Consider the following 19,319-nt stretch of genomic DNA (forward strand, 5'->3'; position numbering starts at 1 on the left):
TCATGAAATAAACACAGTAAAAATTGAATGGGGGCTTTAATAGATTAATCATTCTCACTAATACATTCATAAAGGTCACGACATTTGCATCAATATTTTAGGCGGGAGAAGTTGCTTACTGTGGCAGTTACAAAAGGTCAGTAGTTTCTGTAAACATTACACACAGCTTACAAGAGCACCGTCTGGTAAATGTCACTCAAATCATATGACTGCCCATTACACAAAACGCAGGTCATGATTTGAAAAGGTAATAGAATTTTACTGAAATAGATGTCTGTGTTTCCTCCACCATTAAAAAAACAGGTGGGACCCTCTCACAAATCATTATTGCTCCCCTACCTAGAAGCATATTCAACTCAGTTCAGTAAATTTGAATAGTTGGTGGCTTTGAATGTTTTAGGGCCTTCCACACCCTGCCGAAATGCACTGAAACACTGAATTCTTCCTCTTTCAAAGACTCCATCTCTCTCTCTCTCTCTCTCTCAGCTAAAAGCATTGGATGCTGATGATGGGTTGAATGGTCTGGTGACCTATGAGATACTTGCCGGAGCACAAGGGGATTTCATCATCAATAACCACACTGGACAAATCACCATCGCACCCAGGACAGCTCTTAGCATGGGTCATTCTTATGCCCTCACAGTGAAGGCTGCCGACAATGCACCAGATATCCAGAGAAGGTACAGTCATTTAATCCATTCATCTTTTCATCTATTTGTTCATTCAGCCTTTAATTTTCTCAATCACACCTTTAATTTATGAATGTGTTTATTAAAAGGACTGTATCCCTTGGATATCCTCATTAATATCCATGCATGATTTAGGTTATGTCGGAGGTAAAAACTTGATTATGACCTCAGTTTCTTACTCAGTTTTTCATTTTTCATACTTATTCAGTTAAAGTTGCAATATGTCACTTTTTGGGGGCTCCAAACAAATTCACATATAAATCTAATTTATAGATCTGTCATTCTCATTAAAGCAAGTCTAAGAAGCAGTAAATCTGTTCTGTATGTGATATTTCTATTCTTCCCGTTCTTAAGTTTCATGTTTGCATCTTTTACTGGTATTTTTTTACACCAGATTCAAACAGCTGGAAATACAATATTTTAGGTTATTAAAAATAGTTTTCACAGTGGTTTAGATGGTACAATGATTCTTTACACTATGCATGGCTTGTTTTGTCACATGAACTGAAATTAGCCGAACTATTTCGAATTTTAGCAACCAGGAAATGACTGAGTGATTTCTGCATATTGCACTTTAATCATGTATTCAATTATTCCTTAATTCATTCTGTCTTTCATACATTTATTGATCCATCTCATTCCGTCACTGCTCCATTTGATTGTTTATTCATACTGTGCAGTTACTTGTAGGTCTATTAAATTCATGCATATAGAATCATTGTACTCCTTATTGAATGCATGTGCATATTGCTGTATCCACATACAGCATTTTACCATCTGAATGGTAAGAGGCTGTATGATGACAGATTTACCTGGGCATTGAGACAAGCTGTTTACAGTGGCTTGCGAAAGTATTCACCCCCCTTGTCATTTTTCCTATTTTGTACCCTTACAACCTGGAATTAATATAGATTTTTGGGGGGGTTGTATCATTTGATTTACACAACATGCCTACCACTTCAAAGATGCAAAATATTTTCTTGTGAAACAAACAAGAAATAAGACAAGAAACGGAAAACTTGAGTGTGCATAACTATTCACCCCACCAAAGTCAATACTTTGTAGAGACACATTTTGCAGCAATTACAGCTGCAATTCTCTTGGGGTATGTCTCTATAAGCGTGGCACATCAAGCTACTGAGATTTTTCCCTATACTTCAAGGCAAAACTTATCCAGCTCCTTCAAGTTGGCTGGGTTCTGCTGGTGTACAGCAATCTTTAAGTCAGGCCACATATTCTCAATTGGATTGAGGTCTGGGCTTTGACTAGGCCATTCCAAGGCATATAAATGTTTCCCCTTAAACCATTCCAGTGTTGCTTTAGCAGTATGCCTAGGGTCGTTGTCCTGCTGGAAGGTGAACCTCTGTCACAGTCTCAAATCTCTGGAACACTGAAACAGGTTTCCCCTCAATAATTTCTCTATATTTAGTGCTATTGATAATTCCTTCAATTCTGACCAGTCCCTGCCGATGCATGATGATGCCACCACCATGCTCCACTGTGGGGATGGTGTTCTCGGGGTGATAGGTGTGCACCAGACATAGCTTTTTTCTTGATTGCCATAAAGCTTAATTTTAGTCTCATCTGATCAGAGTACTTTCTTCCATATGTTTGGAGAGTCTCCATCATGCCTTTTGGCAAACACCAAAATGTTTTGCTTATTTGTTTCTTTAATCAATGGCTTTTTTTCTGGCGACTCTTCTGTAAAGGCCAGATCTGGAGTGTACAGCTTAAAGTGATCCGATGGACAGATACTCCAATCTCTGCTATGGAGCTTTGCAGCTACTTCATGGTTGTCTTTGTTGCCTCTCTGATTAATGCCATCCTTGCCTGGTCTGAGTTTTGGTGGGCGGCCCTCTCTTGCCAGGTTTGTTGTGGTGCCATATTCTGTTAAAAAAAATAGAATGGATTTAATGGTGCTCCGTGGGATGTTCAAAGTTTCTGATATTTTTTTTACAACCCAACCCTGATCTGTACTCCTTGGTCTTCATGGTGCCGCTTGCTTGGTGGTACCCCTTGCTTAGTGTTGTTGCAGACTCTGGAGCCTTTGAGAACAGGTGTATATATACTGAGATCATGTGACAGATCGTGTGACACTTAGATTGCACACAGGTGGACTTTGAAAAAAATTGACTTGTGAAGGTAATTGGTTGCACCAGATCTTGTTTATGGGCTTCATATCAAAGGGTGTGAATATATATGCACGCACCACTTTTCCATTTATTTCTTTTGAATTTTTTTTTTTTTTTTTTTGCACTTAACCAATTTAAACTATTTTGTGTATGTCCATCTAATTTTAAATCAATTTAAATGACAGGTTGTAATGCAACAAAATAGGAAAAACCTCAAGAAGGATGAATACTTTTGCAAAGCACAAAGCAACTATTGTTAATAATGGTGTGAGTGGTTTGATGTAGTTCCTCTAATAGTTGCTTCATATTCCTCTTGGCAAGAAGCAAGTGAGCAGCAAACTATTTAAATAGTCTGTATTAGGGCATAACCATGTTTGTGATGTGTATACTTAAGGCTACCAAGAATGACTGTGTACCGTTGATGAAGCCCACTGCAGTAAAAGGTTAAAGAACTTATGTCACGGTTTTCATATGGTGAAGGAGAGTGGGACCAAACTGCAGCGTGTATATTGCGATCCATGTTTAATCACACAACATAAACACGAATAAACACAAACACAGCCTATACTTGTGTCAACTAACACAGCACACAAGGACCTCAAGAAACTCAGGACAATCACCCACAATACAACCAAAGAATATGGCTGCCTAAATATGGTTCCCAATCAGAGACAACGATAAACACCTGCCTCTGAGAACCACTTCAGACAGCCATAGACTCTCCTAGAACACCCCACTAAGCTACAATCCCACTAAGCTACACACCACATACAAAAACCCATGTCACACCCTGGCCTGACCAAATACATGAAGAAAAACACAAAATACTTCGACCAGGGCGTGACAGCACCCCCCCCCTAAGGTGCGGACTCCCGAACGCACCTCAAATCAATAGGGAGGGTCCGGGTGGGTGTCTGTCCATGGTGGCGGCTCCGGCGTGGGACGTGGACCCCACTCAGTAAATGTCTTAGTCCACACTCGCCGCCAACCATGGCCTAGTATTCCTCACCCAGAACCCCACTAGACTGAGGAGCAGATCGGGACTGAGGTGAAGCTCGGGACTGAGGTGAAGCTCGGGACTGAGGTGAAGCTCGGGACTGAGGTGAAGCTCGGGACTGAGGGGAAGCTCGGGACTGAGGGGAAGCTCGGGACTGAGGGGAAGCTCGGGACTGAGGGGAAGCTCGGGACTGAGGGGAAGCTCGGGACTGAGGGGAAGCTCGGGACTGAGGGGAAGCTCGGGACTGAGGGGAAGCTCGGGACTGAGGGGAAGCTCGGGACTGAAAAGAAGCTCGGGAGTGAAAGGAAGCTCAGGACAGAGGGGCTCTGGCGCCTCTGGGCTGAGGAGCAGCAGCGTCGGACAGGCGGGTGACTCCGGCAGCAGCGCCGGACAGGCGGGAGACTCCGGCAGCAGCGCCGGACAGGCGGGAGACTCCGGCAGCAGCGCCGGACAGGCGGGAGACTCCGGCAGCAGCGCCGGACAGGCGGGAGACTCCGGCAGCAGCGCCGGACAGGCGGGAGACTCCGGCAGCAGCGCCGGACAGGCGGGAGACTCCGGCAGCAGCGCCGGACAGGCGGGAGACTCCGGCAGCAGCGCCGGACAGGCGGGAGACTCCGGCAGCAGCGCCGGACAGGCGGGAGACTCCGGCAGGGAGGAGACAGAGAGACAGCCTGGTGCGTGGGGCTGCCACAGGAACCACCAGGCTGGGGAGACCTTCAGGAGGCTTGGTGTTAGGAGGAGCCTGAAGGACCGGGCTGTGGGGGAGCACTGGAGCTCCGGTGCGCAACCTTGGCACCACTTCCCCAGGCTGGACAACTACTCTAGCCCGGACCCTCCAGAGCGCAGGCACAGGTTGAACCGGGATGTTGGTAAGCAGGGGAGATCTAGTGCTTACTACACGCACCTCTACCTTAGGCGCCACTCCATGCGCTTAACCGCATAACACGGTGCCTGACCAGTAATGCGCTGCTTATAATAAGCACGAGGCGTGAGCTCAGGTCTGCTACCTGGCTTAGTACCACACCTCGTCTGTCCCCCCCCAAAAAAAAAAAAATTGGGGGCTGCCTCTCGTACCTGTCGCACTGCCGTGCTGGCTTCGCCAACATCATTCTCCTGTAGCCCTCCTTGCACTGCTCAATCGAATCCCAGGCGGGCTCCGGCACTCTCCCTGGGTCGACCGCCCACCTGTCTATCTCCTCCCAAGTTGTGTAGTCCAGATTCTGCTCCCATGTCCATTCCTCCTGTGATGCTGGCCGCTGTTGTTGCTGCTGCTGCTGCTGTCGTCGCGGCTGTTTACCACGCCGCTTGGTCCGAGTTGGGTGGGTGATTCTGTCACGGTTTTCATATGGTGAAGGAGAGTCAGACCAAACTGCAGCGTGTATATTGCGATCCATGTTTAATCACACAACGTAAACACGAATAAACACAAACACTACAAAACAATAAACGAAAACCGAAAACAGCCTATACTTGTGTCAACTAACACAGCACACAAGGACCTCAAGAAACTCAGGACAATCACCCACAATACAACCAAAGAATATGGCTGCCTAAATATGGTTCCCAATCAGAGACAACGATAAACACCTGCCTCTGATTGAGAACCACTTCAGACAGCCATAGACTCTCCTAGAACACCCCATTAAGCTTCAATCCCACTAAGCTACACACCACATACAAAAACCCATGTCACACCCTGGCCTGACCAAATAAATGAAGAAAAACACAAAATACTTTGACAAGGGCGTGACAACTGATGAAAAAGATTGGTTTGTTTTTTATCCACCTAATCATTGCAAGGGTTGTTCAATGACAGAAGTGTATTTGTTTGAAATCTATCACTTGATAGATATAGTTTTATTAATCAGTGTAGTAATATGAGATCTGTATGTAAAATATTTAGAATTTAGTCATTTAACAGGTGTTCTTACCCAGAGCGACTTACATTTTGTCCATTCATCTTAAGATCGCAAGTTGTGACAACCACATATCACAGTTAAATATACAGGACACGAACATTCCATTCCAGCTAAACAATCGATATATTGCGTTTTGCAACAAAACTCGTTTTTTAAACCACATCTAAAAACAGTAATAATTTACACACATATGAAGGTACCATAAGCAATCGTTTCTGTTGAAAAAACACAAATGTGATACATTGGTGGATATAATGTTTTGGAACGAAACTCTTCACATGCAGACTGCCAGTTGACTTATCCACCTATCTTCTTTGAGCCTCTTTAAGCATGTTGTCCTTGTGGGAAGCCAGGAAACTCATGACAACTTCCAACACCCTGATGAACCACCACTGTACTATTACATGTGAATGCAACTGTGCAAAAAATGTTGTATTGTTTGCATATCTATTGTATATTGTAAATAACCTTTCCTTCCCTTCTCATATTGTTCTCAAACCATACAGGAGTTCTATCACCACTGTGTACATCAAGGTGCTGCCCCCCAACAATCAGAGCCCCCCACGCTTCCCCCTCTTCAACTATGACCTAGAGGTCAGCGAGGCCATGAGGATAGGAGCTATCCTGCTCAACCTACAGGTGAGAGACACACAACTAGGGCTGTGGCGGTCACAAAATTGTCAGAATAGCATACTCCAAGATGTCCTGAGGTGGCTATGCCAAATGGCTATGAGCTACACTAGTTCAGTTAGCAGACAAGATTTGCATGTAATTCCATGGCATTATTTTATACCATGAAAAATACAATTGAACAAAGCTGAATAGAATATTAATATTTTCTCCAAATTATTTGAGGGAGTGCGCACATGCGGCTGTTCTGTGTTGAGCAGTTAACAAAGAAATAGGTACTCTTATATGCTTCATTTTGTAATGTCTACGCTGGGAGTTGGGCAGTACAGGGAGTGAATATTTAATAAATAAAGCAACATGGAACAATACAAGGAACATGAGTAGTGTACAGACATGAAACACAAACAATAACACCTAGGGAAAGAACCAAAGGGAGTGACAGATGTAGGGAAGGTAATCAGGAAGGTGATGGAGTCCAGGTGAGTCTGATGAGGCACTGGTGCACGTAATAATGATGACAGGTTACCCTGACGTGCGGCCCCAGCCGCAGGACGCTGGCCAGAGGGATGGTCCGGGACCAGGAGTGGGCCAATCGCTTCTGCTGAGGCACGGGAACCTGTCGAGCCGGCTGAGGCACGGGAGCCTGTCGAGCCGGCTGAGGCACGGGAGCCTGTCGAGCCGGCTGAGGCACGGGAGCCTGTCGAGCCGGCTGAGGCACGGGAGCCTGACGAGCCGGCTGAGGCACGGGAGCCTGACGAGCCGGCTGAGGAAAGGGAGGCTGACGAGCCAACCGAGTCTTGTAAACTTTAGTTGTTCTACAAACGTTGTGTCATGCAGGTAAAAGAGGACCCAAAAGCGACTTAACAGAAACAGAGTTTATTAAAGTCCAAAACGGAATAACAGAATTCCTCTAGACTTGTAGAGGGGAAACAACTGGAGAAGCGGCCACAGACTGCATTCGGGTAGGCGCAGGCCGTAGTCGACTGAGACACCTGCTCACACGCAGCATCTGATGAAGGCACAAAACACGACAGGACAGGGTGATACACAATCACGGCAAAAACACGACAGGACAGGGCGAAACGCAATCCGGCATGGTGAATACAATACAAGGAACCGACGGAACAGGAACGGATCACAAAGGAATAAATAGGGACTCTAATCAGGGGAAAGGATCGGGAACAGGTGTGGGAAGACTAAATGATGATTAGGGAATAGGAACAGCTGGGAGCAGGAACGGAACGACAGAGAGAAGAGCGAGAGAGTGAGAGAGGGAGGGGGAGAGAGAGGGATAGAACCAAACAAGACCAGCAGAGGGAAACGAATAGCATGGGGAGCACAGGGACAAGACATGACAATAAATGACAAACATGGTACCCCCAACCGAGCGCCTCCTGGCGCACTCGAGGAGGAATCCTGGCGGCAACGGAGGAAATCATCGATGAGCCGGTCCAGCACGTCCCGAGACGGAACCCAACTCCTCTCCTCAGGACCGTAACCCTCCCAATCCCTGTCCCCGAGAACGCATGTCCATAATCTTATGGCTCGACAAGGACGGGAGGCACGGGTGCGAAGAAAGGGCTTAACACAGGAGACATGGAAGACAGGATGGACGCCGAGTCGCACAGCACAGGATTGCCGACCTGGGAGACACGGAACGGACCAATGAACGGAGTCAACTTACGAGAAGCTGTCGTAAGAGGAAGGTTGCGAGTGGAGGCCGCAACAATACCTTGGGCTCTCACCGTCTGTGCCCTGTAACGGCAAAGTGCAGACCTCACCCTCCTCAGGTGCGCTCACAACGTTGGACAAACGCTGAGCGGAGGGAACGCTGGACCGGCAAGCTGGGATGAGAACAGAGGAGGCTGGTAACCCAGACTACTCTGAAACGGGATAACCCTAGCAGACGAAGGGGAATTGTGAGGCATTCTGCCCAGGGGAGCTGTTCTGCCCAAGACGCAGGGTTTCTGAAAGAAAGGCCGGCCGTAGGCATGCGACAATCGTCTGATTGGCCCTCTCTGCTTGACCGTTAGCCGGAAGAGAGACTGACGGACGGACAGAACTCCCTCCAAAACTGGCATTGCGGGCCTCTGTCTGAAACGGCGTCTAACGGGAGGCCATGAATTCTGAATACATTCTCAATAATGGCCGTCTCCTTAGCGGAAGGAAGTTTAGCGAGGGGAATGAAATGTGCCGCCTTAGAGAACCTATCGAAGACAACCGTCAGAATCACAGTCTTCCCCGCAGACAAAGGCAGACCGGTAATGAAGTCTAAGGCAATGTGAGACCATGGTCCGGTCCGAGGCAGGAGGGAGTTACCCGACAGTCTGCGCGAGCGAACAAGGCCCGAGGCACGCTCCTGAGTCGGAGCGCTGGCGAATAGACGCAAGAGTGCCTCGAACACCGGGATGACCAGCTAACTTGGCAGAGTGAGCCCACTGAAGAACAGCCAGACGAGTGGAAACAGGAACGAAAAGGAGGTTACTAGGAGCCGGCCGCAGTGTGCGTGAGTGCTTGCTTAACCTGTCTTTCAATTCCCAGACTGTTAACCCGACAACACGCCCATAAGGAAGAATCCCCGGGATCAGAGGCACAGAAGAACTAAACAGACGGGATAAGGCATCAGGCTTGGTGTTCGACCCGGACGGTAATCACAAACTCGAAACGCCGAGCCAACGAGCTTGACGGGCATTAAGTCGTTTGGCAGAACGGATGAGTTCTTATGGTCTGTCCAAACGACAAAAGGAGGCACTGGATTCGCCTAGGGCTAAGCGGATGGCGAGCAGTTCACGGTTACCCACATCATAGCAGATGGCGATAGGCGATGAGAAAAATAAGCGCAAGGATGAACCTTATCGTCAGACTGGAAGCGCTGGGATAGGATGGCTCCGAGCCGACAATGAATTGTCTAGAGGCAGGAGTAACGAGGATAGGAGCGTAAAACGTTCTTTTAGAAGATCAAAAGCTCCTGGGCGGAACCGACCACTTAAAACACGTCTTGACAGAAGTAAGAGCTGTGAGAGGGGCAGCAACTTGACCGGAATGAAAGCCGATAGAAATTAGCGAACCTAAAAAGCTCGACACGTGACCTTGGAACGGGCCAATCACTGACAGCTTGGAACGGAATCCATCTGAATGCCTTCAGCGGAAATAACGGCCGGTAACGGAGGAGACGAAAAGAGCACTTCTCAGCCTTTACGTAGAGACAATTCTCTAAAAGGCGCTGTAGAACAGCCGTGCTGAACATGAGGCGGAGAAAAAATCAGGATATCGGAGACAAAAACAAAAATGTTCAGCATGTCTCTAGAACATCATTAACTAATGCCGAAAAACAGCTGGCGTTTTGGCACGGGAAGTACTCAAAATGCCCTAACGAGTCCCCCTCCTGATGCGCCGAGATGGTAAGCGTTACGAAGGAGCACCTGGCTCCCTGCAGAATCTCGAAGGCTGATGACATAAGGGGAAGCGGATAACGATTCCTAACCGTTATGTCATTCAGCCCTCGATAATCCACGAGGGCGCAGGAGTCCTTCTTTTTAACAAAAAGAACCCCGCCCCGGCCGGAGAAGAAGAAGGCACTATGGGCCAAGAGACACAGACAAATAATCCTCGAGAGCCTTACCGGGAGCCCAGAGAGTATAGTCTACCTCGAGGAGGAGTGGTGGGAAGGAGATCAATACTACAATCATACGACCGGTGAGGAGGAAGGGAGCCGGGACCGACTGAAGACCGTGCGCAGATCATGATATTCCTCCCGAGGTTCCTCCTGAGAAGTAGGGACAGAAGAAATGGGAGGGATGGCAGACATTAAACACTTCACATGACAAGAAACGTTCCAGGATAGGATAGAATTACTAGACCAATTAATAGAAGGATTATGACATACAAGCCAGGGGTGACCCAAAACAACAGGTGTAAACGGTGAACGGAAAATCAAAAAGAAATAGTCTCACTGTGGTTACCAGATACTGTGAGAGTTAAAGGTAGTGTCTCAAATTTGATACTGGGAAGATGACTACCATCTAAGGCAAACATGGGCGAGGCCTGTCTAACGGTCTGAAAGGGAGCCCATGCTTCGTCCATGAAACAACCCTCAGCCCCAGAGTCAATCAAAGCACTGCATGTAGCACCCGAACCGGTCCAGCGTAGATGGACCGACATAGTAGTACAAGATCTAGATGAAGGGACCTGAGGTACACCAGTAGCCTCCGCTTACTGATGGGCTTGGCCTCTTACTGGACATGAATTAACAAAATGTCCAGCAACTCCGCAATAGAGGCACAGGCGGTTGGTGATCCTCCGTTCCCTCTCCTTATTGAGATGCGAATCCCTCCCAGCTGCATGGGCTCAGTCTCAAAGCCAGAGGAGGGAGATGGTTGCGATGCGGAGCAGGGAAACACCGTTGATGCGAGCTCTCTTCCACGAGCCCGGTGACGAAGATCTACCCGTCGTTCTATGCGGATGGCGAGAGCAATCAAAGAGTCCACATCTGAAGGAACCTCCCGGGAGAGAATCTCATCCTTAACCACTGCGTGGAGTCCCTCCAGTTAGAGGCAGCAAGAGTGCGAAACTCAATGGAATAATCCGTTATGGACCGACCTTGGCATAAGGAAGCCAGGGTAGAAGCCTCCCCACCAAAAACTGAACGGTCAAAAACCCGAATCATCTCCTCTTTAAAGTTCTGGAATCTGTTAGAGCAATCAGCCCTTGCCTCCCAGATAGCTGTGCCCCATTCTCGAGCCCGGCCAGTAAGGAGTGAAATGACGTAAGCAACCCGAGCTCTCTCTAGAGTATGTGTGGGGTTGAGAGAGAACACAATCTCACACTGCGTGAGAAAGGAGCGGCACTCAGTGGGCTGCCCGGAGTAGCAAGGTCGGTTCCTTCTGTCATGCAGGTAAAAGAGGACCCAAAAGCGACTTAACAGAAACAGAGTTTATTAAAGTCCAAAACGGAATAACAGAATTCCTCTAGACTTGTAGAGGGGAAACAACTGGAGAAGCGGCCACAGACTGCAGGTCGCCGGGTAGGCGCAGGCCGTAGTCGACTGAGACACCTGCTCACACGCAGCATCTGATGAAGGCACAAAACACGACAGGACAGGGTGATACACAATCACGGCAAAAACACGACAGGACAGGGCGAAACGCAATCACGGCATGGTGAATACAATACAAGGAACCGACGGAACAGGAACGGATCACAAAGGAATAAATAGGGACTCTAATCAGGGGAAAGGATCGGGAACAGGTGTGGGAAGACTAAATGATGATTAGGGGAATAGGAACAGCTGGGAGCAGGAACGGAACGACAGAGAGAAGAGAGAGCGAGAGAGTGAGAGAGGGAAGGGATAGAACCAAACAAGACCAGCAGAGGGAAACGAATAGCATGGGGAGCACAGGGACAAGACATGACAATAAATGACAAACATGACACGTTGGGCTATATGTTTAGATTTTTAATATATTGCAAGGCTGCATGATGAGACTCTAATGATAGTTTTGAAAAAAGTTGGTTCGGGTTACCGTGGACAGATGTCTCCTACAGAGACATCTCTCACACCCACCAGCGGGGGAGAGATCGAGAGGGTTGGAGGTGGGGGGTTTTATGACACCTCCCGCCCATTGTAATTCTTAAGGCAGCAGACAAAATCCCTTTGTCCTCTCAGTGTGGAGGAATGGAGTGTATGATGGACCTATGGAGAACCTACCTCAGCACAGTAACATGCTATAACTAAAGATTTTGGGACAATATGTTTTGTCAGCCAAAATGATGGTAATGACGATAGATGGATTTTGAAAATGAATGTCATTTTTGTTATGTTATTAAAAGTTAAATGATGTTATAATGAAATCGTAATTTGAAGAGTTTTCATAATATGTACGTGATGTTTGCATACTGTACGTTGTTTGGAAAATGTCCAGATCAAAGAGAATGTTTTTGGTGAGATGTGAAGTTAGTTGTCTAAATTGGATCTGAGTAAAATCCAGACCTTGCCTCATAATTAGTGACGCCCCGAGAACGTATTTAATTTACATATCAGACTAGGTGACCACACGCTGCAGCCAAGGTCCGAGTTAGTCACAACCCCTAAACGCAACACGAGGTTGAAGTAGACAAAGGAACCTTTTAACACTCTATGCTACAGATGAGTAGCTGTGTCTAAGAGGGTGATTTCAAGCAGGACCACCCGGTTACCACTTTCCAAGGACTTGTGTGTCTACACAGGTTTCATTCCTACGCTGGTGCCCTAAGCTACATGGCTGACCGTACTCAGAAGACCCCCTTTCAGAACAAGGGTGAGGAAACAGACCACTAAGAGAAAGGACACTGACATTGTGTGGACCAGAGTGTTTACACCCGGTAACTAAAGAAACCAAAGAAGTGCCATTATCAGAGGAGAAGGCAAACCCAGTCCTCAAAGAGACACCCCATCAGAGACCTTCGACAAGTAATTAAATCATTATATTCTGACCCATAAGAATGGCAGTCCGGGGCAAGGTGTTAAGGCTAAACTAATTATAGTTTACAAATGTATCCAAGTGTGTTTGTCTCTCGTGCAGTCTGTCTTTCTCTCTACTTTTTAAATCCTCATTTTGTGTAACACGTGTCATGTTGTTTCATTGTACTAACTTCTAATCAATAGCTTAGACTGTGTATTTGTGTACGTGTATCTTATATTATCATTTTAGCTTGTTCGTAAATAAATAATCAACTCAAGTGGTGAGGTACGGACTCACTCAGTGGGACTCGGGTTTGTGCAGATTCCCGGATTATGCGACATTCAGGATGAGACTGTAGAGGAAATTGATTAATTAGGAACTGTTGTAAAATCAATATTCTGATATTCTTTGAGGTAATTTGGGAAATGGAAACTCAATAAAAACACATTTTCCCTTGGTGCACCGGGTTGCTGAGTTAATAACTTCCTGATTAATTGAATCATGTAATTATAAACAGTTAATCATTTGATGAAAAGCAGTCGTTACATTAATCAATACAACGTCATGAGCTCTGCTTAGTTTTTTTGCGCAGGCTTGTATATACTCCAATAGTCTCTCATTCGCAATTTGACAAGCACTTGATAATGCCTCAAATTTCACAACGGCATCCCCATTGTGGCCTTAATGCACCATAAAACAAATCCATACCTTTTGATTCCTGGAGTGGTGTGTTGTGCTCTTCTCCCTGAGTGTGCTGTACAATCCGAAGCGACCTCACATACCTCACATGGCTCTCCGTCAGGTGATCGTCAGGTGATGATCGGGTCTTTCTCACAGGCTACAAGTGAAAACCGATACATTGGGGACGCAACTGCGTGTGTCCTTATCCAATTCCGAGGTGCATATTGAAGATATTGGAAGAACTGTCCACATTTACTTTTTGTCAGCTATCAAGATGAGTAGGCCTAACAAACAGCAAAAGCATTAGCCTATGTCAATCTACCATCCCCCATAATACAAAAGTCAACCTATTCTATTCTGTGCGAGAAATAAATATTCCAAACATAGTCTGGGACAGTTGTGGGATGCAATAGATCCCAAATTAATACAACCACTAGCATAAAAAAAAACATTTTTTTTATGCAATGTGGCTGACGCAACAGATCAGAACATATAGCTTAAATATTTGATAAACTATTAGGCTATTTATTCACTTTATAAGTGCAGTGATGCACACATGATAGTCGGCTATAATGGTGAATTTTCCATTAACGGGAAACACCATAATCAAAAGTGACGACAAATGCAGTTATGCATGTAATGCTTTCATTATAAAGATGCATTTTCATGGTGAAAATGACCTTCCTCAAACTTGAAACTGTTCTTGATTTAAAAATGTCTTTACAAATACTAAATTATATATGTGTGACATTTGTTTTGATTTAGAATGGACGATTATCATGCACCTATATCGAAACAGGGGCAGCGGGAGAAAATACATGTCATCTATGCACTTAAATGGCAAATGGGTTACCCTTTTCCCAGTTGTTTATTTTCATGCCAGCCAGGTAGGTTATACTACTGTTGTAACTATAAGTAATGTGCTTACTAGTAGGAAAGTTGAGAAATAAATATAGTAGGACTAGCCTACGGAAAGGCGATGGGCTCCTCGTCTTTTATTAGCGGTCATCACTCTGTTTTCTCCCACAATTGCATAGCCTATAGAAATGCTCATGGGCTCTCTTGAATTGCTTGATTCGATTTTAGAATACATTTACATTGATGTCAGAGTGATTATAGGGACAATAGAGTACTAAGTACCAGGCAGTTAGCAAGTTTGGTAAGCTACTAATGACCAGCAGCAGCATCAGAGCTTGGATAAACCTAATTACCATCACTTAAGCTCTTGAAGCTAGGGGCCACTATTTTTACGTTTGGAAAAATAACGTTTCCAATGTAAACAGCCTATTTCTCAAGACCAGGTGATAGAATATGCATATAATTGACAGATTAGGATAGGAAACACTCTAAAGTTTCCAAAACTGTCAAAATATTGTCTGTGAGTATAACAGAACTGATATTGCAAGCGAAACCCTGAGGAAAATCCAATCAGGAAGTGCCTCTTATTTTGAAACCCTTCTGTTCTTATGCATGCCTATCCTCCATTTAAAGGGATATCAACCTGATTTTTTTTATGGATTCCCTAACGTGTCACCAGTCTTTAGACATAGTTTCAGGCTTTTATTTAGAAAAATTAGCGTGAAATATCACATTGCGTAAGTGGATCGTTGGAGGATCTCAGAGTGAGTTTTGCGCTACAGAGTAAAGCGGCCATTGTTCCACCCAGTGTTATTGAAAAACCTACACACTCGGTTGATATATTATCTAATATATATTTTAAAAACAACCTGAGGAATGATTATAATAAAAAACGTTTGACAGGTTTCTGTGGACATTATGGAGACTATTTGGAATTTCCATCTGCGTTGTCGTGACCGCTCTTTCCTGTGGATTTCTGAACATAACGTGGCTAACAAACGGAGGTATTTTGGGTATAAAAATAATCTTTATGGAACAAAAGGAACATTTGTTGTGTAACTGGGAGTCTCGTGAGTGAAAACATCCGAAGATCATCAAAGGTAAACGGGTAATTTGATTGCTTTTCTGATTTTCGTGAGCAAGCTTCCTGATATTAAGTGTACATAGTGCTATGCTGGGCTATCAATAAACTTACACAAACGCTTGGATTGCTTTCGCCGTAAAGCATAATTTCAAGATCTGAGACAACAGGTGGTTTAACAGAAGGCTAAACTGTGTTTTGCAATATTGCACTTGTGATTTCATGAATATGAATATATTTTTGTAATATTATTTGTCTGTGGCGCTATGTTATTCAGCGGTTGCTGACTAAAATGATCCCGCGACAGGGATGGGTAGCGTCAAGAAGTTAACAGTCATGTGGAATTTGACTGGTTTCATGACTTGTGACGGTAATACGTTCACCACAACAGCCCTACACACAACAGGGGTCAAAGGTCACACAACTAGATCGCTGGAGGTCAGGAGAGGGCAGTGTGATTACTCAAGCAAAGATCATGGAAGTGTTTGGGTCATGAGTTTAGCAAACAACAATTACTAAACCAGCCTGTATGGATTATCAGAATTGATTTAATAGATTCATTGATTTCTATCCTTTGTTCTTGTTGTTTTTCATAGGCCACAGACAGAGAAAATGACTCAATCACGTACCAGATTTTGAGTGGGGATATTCAGCAAGTCTTCAACCTCTCTAAAACGTAAGATGGATGGATGATAATGAGAATTATGAAAGTGGTTAGTATGAGTAACGACTGTGCACATTTTGTTAAACCTCTCTTGGGTAGGGGGCAGTATTTTGAAGTTTGGATGACAAACGTGCCCAAAGTAGATGGCCTATTACTCAGGCCCAGAAGTTAGGATATGCATATGCATGGAACTATTAGCTAGAAAACACTCTGAAGTTTCTAAAACTGTTACAATAATGTCTGTGGTTATAACAGAACTGATTTGGCAGGCGAAAACCCGAGGAAAATCAATCCAGGAAGTGAAAGCCTATTGATTATGTTGTGGGTTAGGGCCCAACATTCCGCTGAGAAGTCAACGCGGGAAATTCAAAAATATTTTTTAAAGATATGTAACTTTCACACATTAACAAGTACAATACAGCTAATGAAAGATCTTGAAACATCTTGTTAACCTCTCTAGGGTAGTGGGCAGCATTCTGAATTTTGGATGAAAAGCATGCCCAAATTAAACGGCCCGCTACTCGGGCCCAGAAGATATGAAATGCATATAACACATAACTGGTAGATTTGGATAGAAAATACTCTTGCGACTCTAGGTGCAGTATTTTCATTTTTGGATAAAAAAACGTTCCCGTTTTAAACAAGATATTTTGTCTCGAAAAGATGCTCGACTATGCATATAATTGACAGCTTTGGATAGAAAAGACTCTGACATTTCCAAAACTGCAAAGATATTGTCTGTGAGTGCAACAGAACTGATGTTACAGGCGAAACCCAGATAAAAATCCAATCAGGAAGTGCTGCATTTCGAAACCGCCTCATGCCAATGACTCCTTATATGGCTGTGAATGAGCTACGAATGAGCTTACGTTTTCTACATATTCCCCAATGTGTCTAGAGCATTGGGATTTGTCTTTTTACGCATTTATGTTGAAGAATAGCCGTAAGGGACCACATTTAGCAAGTGGTCACATGATGGCTCCCGCAGAAAATATTGCGTAAAGTACACAAGTAGCGATTTTTCCAATCGCTTCTTATGAGAAACCAATTGTCCCGACGGATATATCATCAAATAGATATGTGAAAAACACCTTGAGGATTGATTCTAAACAACGTTTGCCATGTTTCTGTCGATATTATGGAGCTAATCTGGAAAAAAGTTTGGCCTTGTAGTGACGGCATTTCTCAGCCAAACGTGAAGAACAAACGGAGCTATTTCCCCTACAAAAATAATATTTTTGGAAAAAAGGAACATTTGCTATCTAACTGGGAGTCTCCTGAGTGAAAACGACCGAAGTTCTTCAAAGGTAAATTATTTAATTTGATTGCTTTTCTTATTTTCGTGAAAATGTTGCCTGCTGGTAGCAGAGCCTAGCCATAGCATTATGCCATGTTAAACTTACACAAATGCTTGTCTAGCATTGGCTGAAAAGCATATTTTGAAAATCTGAGATGACAGTGTGATTATCAAAAGGCTAAGCTGTGTCTCAATATATTTCATTTGTGATTTTCATGAATAGGAAGATTTTCTAGGAAGATTTATGTCCGCTGCGTTATGCTAATTCGTTTGAGGGTATGGTTACACTCCCGCATGCGGGTTTGAGAGTCATGAGAAGTTAAAAGTGTCTGTGAGTATAACAGAACTGATTTAGCAGGCGAAAACCTGAGAAAAATCCATTCAGGTAGTAGTTTTATTTTTGGTTTTGTAGTTTTCTATTCAATGTCATTACAGTATCCATTGAGGTATGCTTTTGCCTAAAAGCATTTTATAAATATGACACTGTGGTTGGTTTATCAAGAAGTTAATCTTTAAACCTATGTAAAATATGTTTTGTTTTCTGAATTTTTATAATGTGCATTTCTGTAATTGGATTTGGCGGTCTGCAACCTCACTGGATGTTGGCCAGATGGGACGCTAGCGTCCCACATAACCTAGAGAAGTTAATCTACCCATCGTGTCCGATTTCAAAAATGCTTTACAGCGAAAGCACCAGATATGATTATGTTAGGTCATAGCCAAGTCAAATTTTTCCAGCCAAAGATAGGAGTCACAAAAATCAGAAATATAGATAAAATGAATCCCTACCCTTTGATTATCTTCATCAGATGACACTCATAGGACATCATGTTACACAATACATGTATGTTTTGTTCGATAATGTGCATATTTATATTCAGAAATCTTAGTTTACATTGGCACCTTATGTGCAGTAATGTTTTGATTCCAAAACATCCTGTGATTCTGCAGAAATACTCATAATAAACATTGATAAAAGATACAAGTGTTATTCACATAATTAAAGATAGACCTCCCTGGGAAATATGGGACGCTAGCGAAAATGCAGAGCTCAAAATTTAAATAAATTACTATAAAAATCTAACTTACATTAAATCACACATGCAAGATAGCAAATTAAAGCTACACTTGTTGTGAATCCAGCCAACATGTCAGATTTCAATAAGGCTTTTTGGCGAAAGCAAACGATGCTATTATCTGAGGATAGCATCTCCGTCAACAAAGAGAGAAACCATATTTCAACCCTGCAGGCGTGACACAAAACGCAGACCTAAAAATATAATTCATGCCTTACCTTTGACGAGCTTCTTTTGTTGGCACTCCAATATGTCTCATAAACATCACAAATGGTCCTTTTGTTCGATTAATTTCGTCGATATATATCTAAAATGTCCATTTATTTGGTGCGTTTGAACCAGAAAAACACCGGTTTCAACTTACTCAATGTGACTACAAAATATCTCAAAGGTTACCTGTAAACCAAAACATTTCAAACTACTTTTGTAATAAAACTTTAGGTGTTTTTTAACGTAAATAATCAATCAAATTGAAGACGGGATGATCTGTGTTCAATACAGGAAAAAAACAAACTGAAACTATCCTTCTGGTCATGCGACTCTATCTAACAGTACACTTCAAGTGACCCTCATTCAAGATGGCGTACTTCCTCATTACACAAAGGAATAACCTCAACCAATTTCTAAAGACTGTTGACATCCAGTGGAAGCGAGAGGAACTTCAGGAAGGTCCCTTAAAAATCTGGATTCCCAATGAAAACTCATTGGAAAGAGAGTGACCTCAAGAAATGCTAAATAAGTTATGTTATACTCACAGACATAATTCAAACAGTTTTAGAAACTCCAGAGTGTAATAATATGCATATCTTATCTTCTGGGGATGAGTAGCAGGCAGTTGAATTTGGGCATGCATTT

The 19,319-nt window shown here is 44.0% G+C and overlaps 1 protein-coding gene across 2 annotated transcripts in view; it reads left to right on the plus strand.

Annotated features, from left to right (window-relative positions):
* The window catches only part of LOC124038254 (protocadherin-15-like), a 275,775-nt gene that overhangs the window by 109,727 nt on the left and 146,729 nt on the right, over window positions 1–19,319 (plus strand). For both annotated transcript variants that reach the window (XM_046353882.1, XM_046353881.1), the window contains exons 14-16: window positions 487–680; window positions 6,244–6,376; window positions 16,024–16,103. In XM_046353882.1, the coding sequence (XP_046209838.1) occupies window positions 487–680; window positions 6,244–6,376; window positions 16,024–16,103 (407 nt within the window). The remainder of the gene's footprint in view (window positions 1–486; window positions 681–6,243; window positions 6,377–16,023; window positions 16,104–19,319) is intronic.

The sequence above is a fragment of the Oncorhynchus gorbuscha genome, linkage group LG06, assembly GCF_021184085.1.
Source record: "Oncorhynchus gorbuscha isolate QuinsamMale2020 ecotype Even-year linkage group LG06, OgorEven_v1.0, whole genome shotgun sequence".
NCBI lineage: Eukaryota > Metazoa > Chordata > Actinopteri > Salmoniformes > Salmonidae > Oncorhynchus > Oncorhynchus gorbuscha.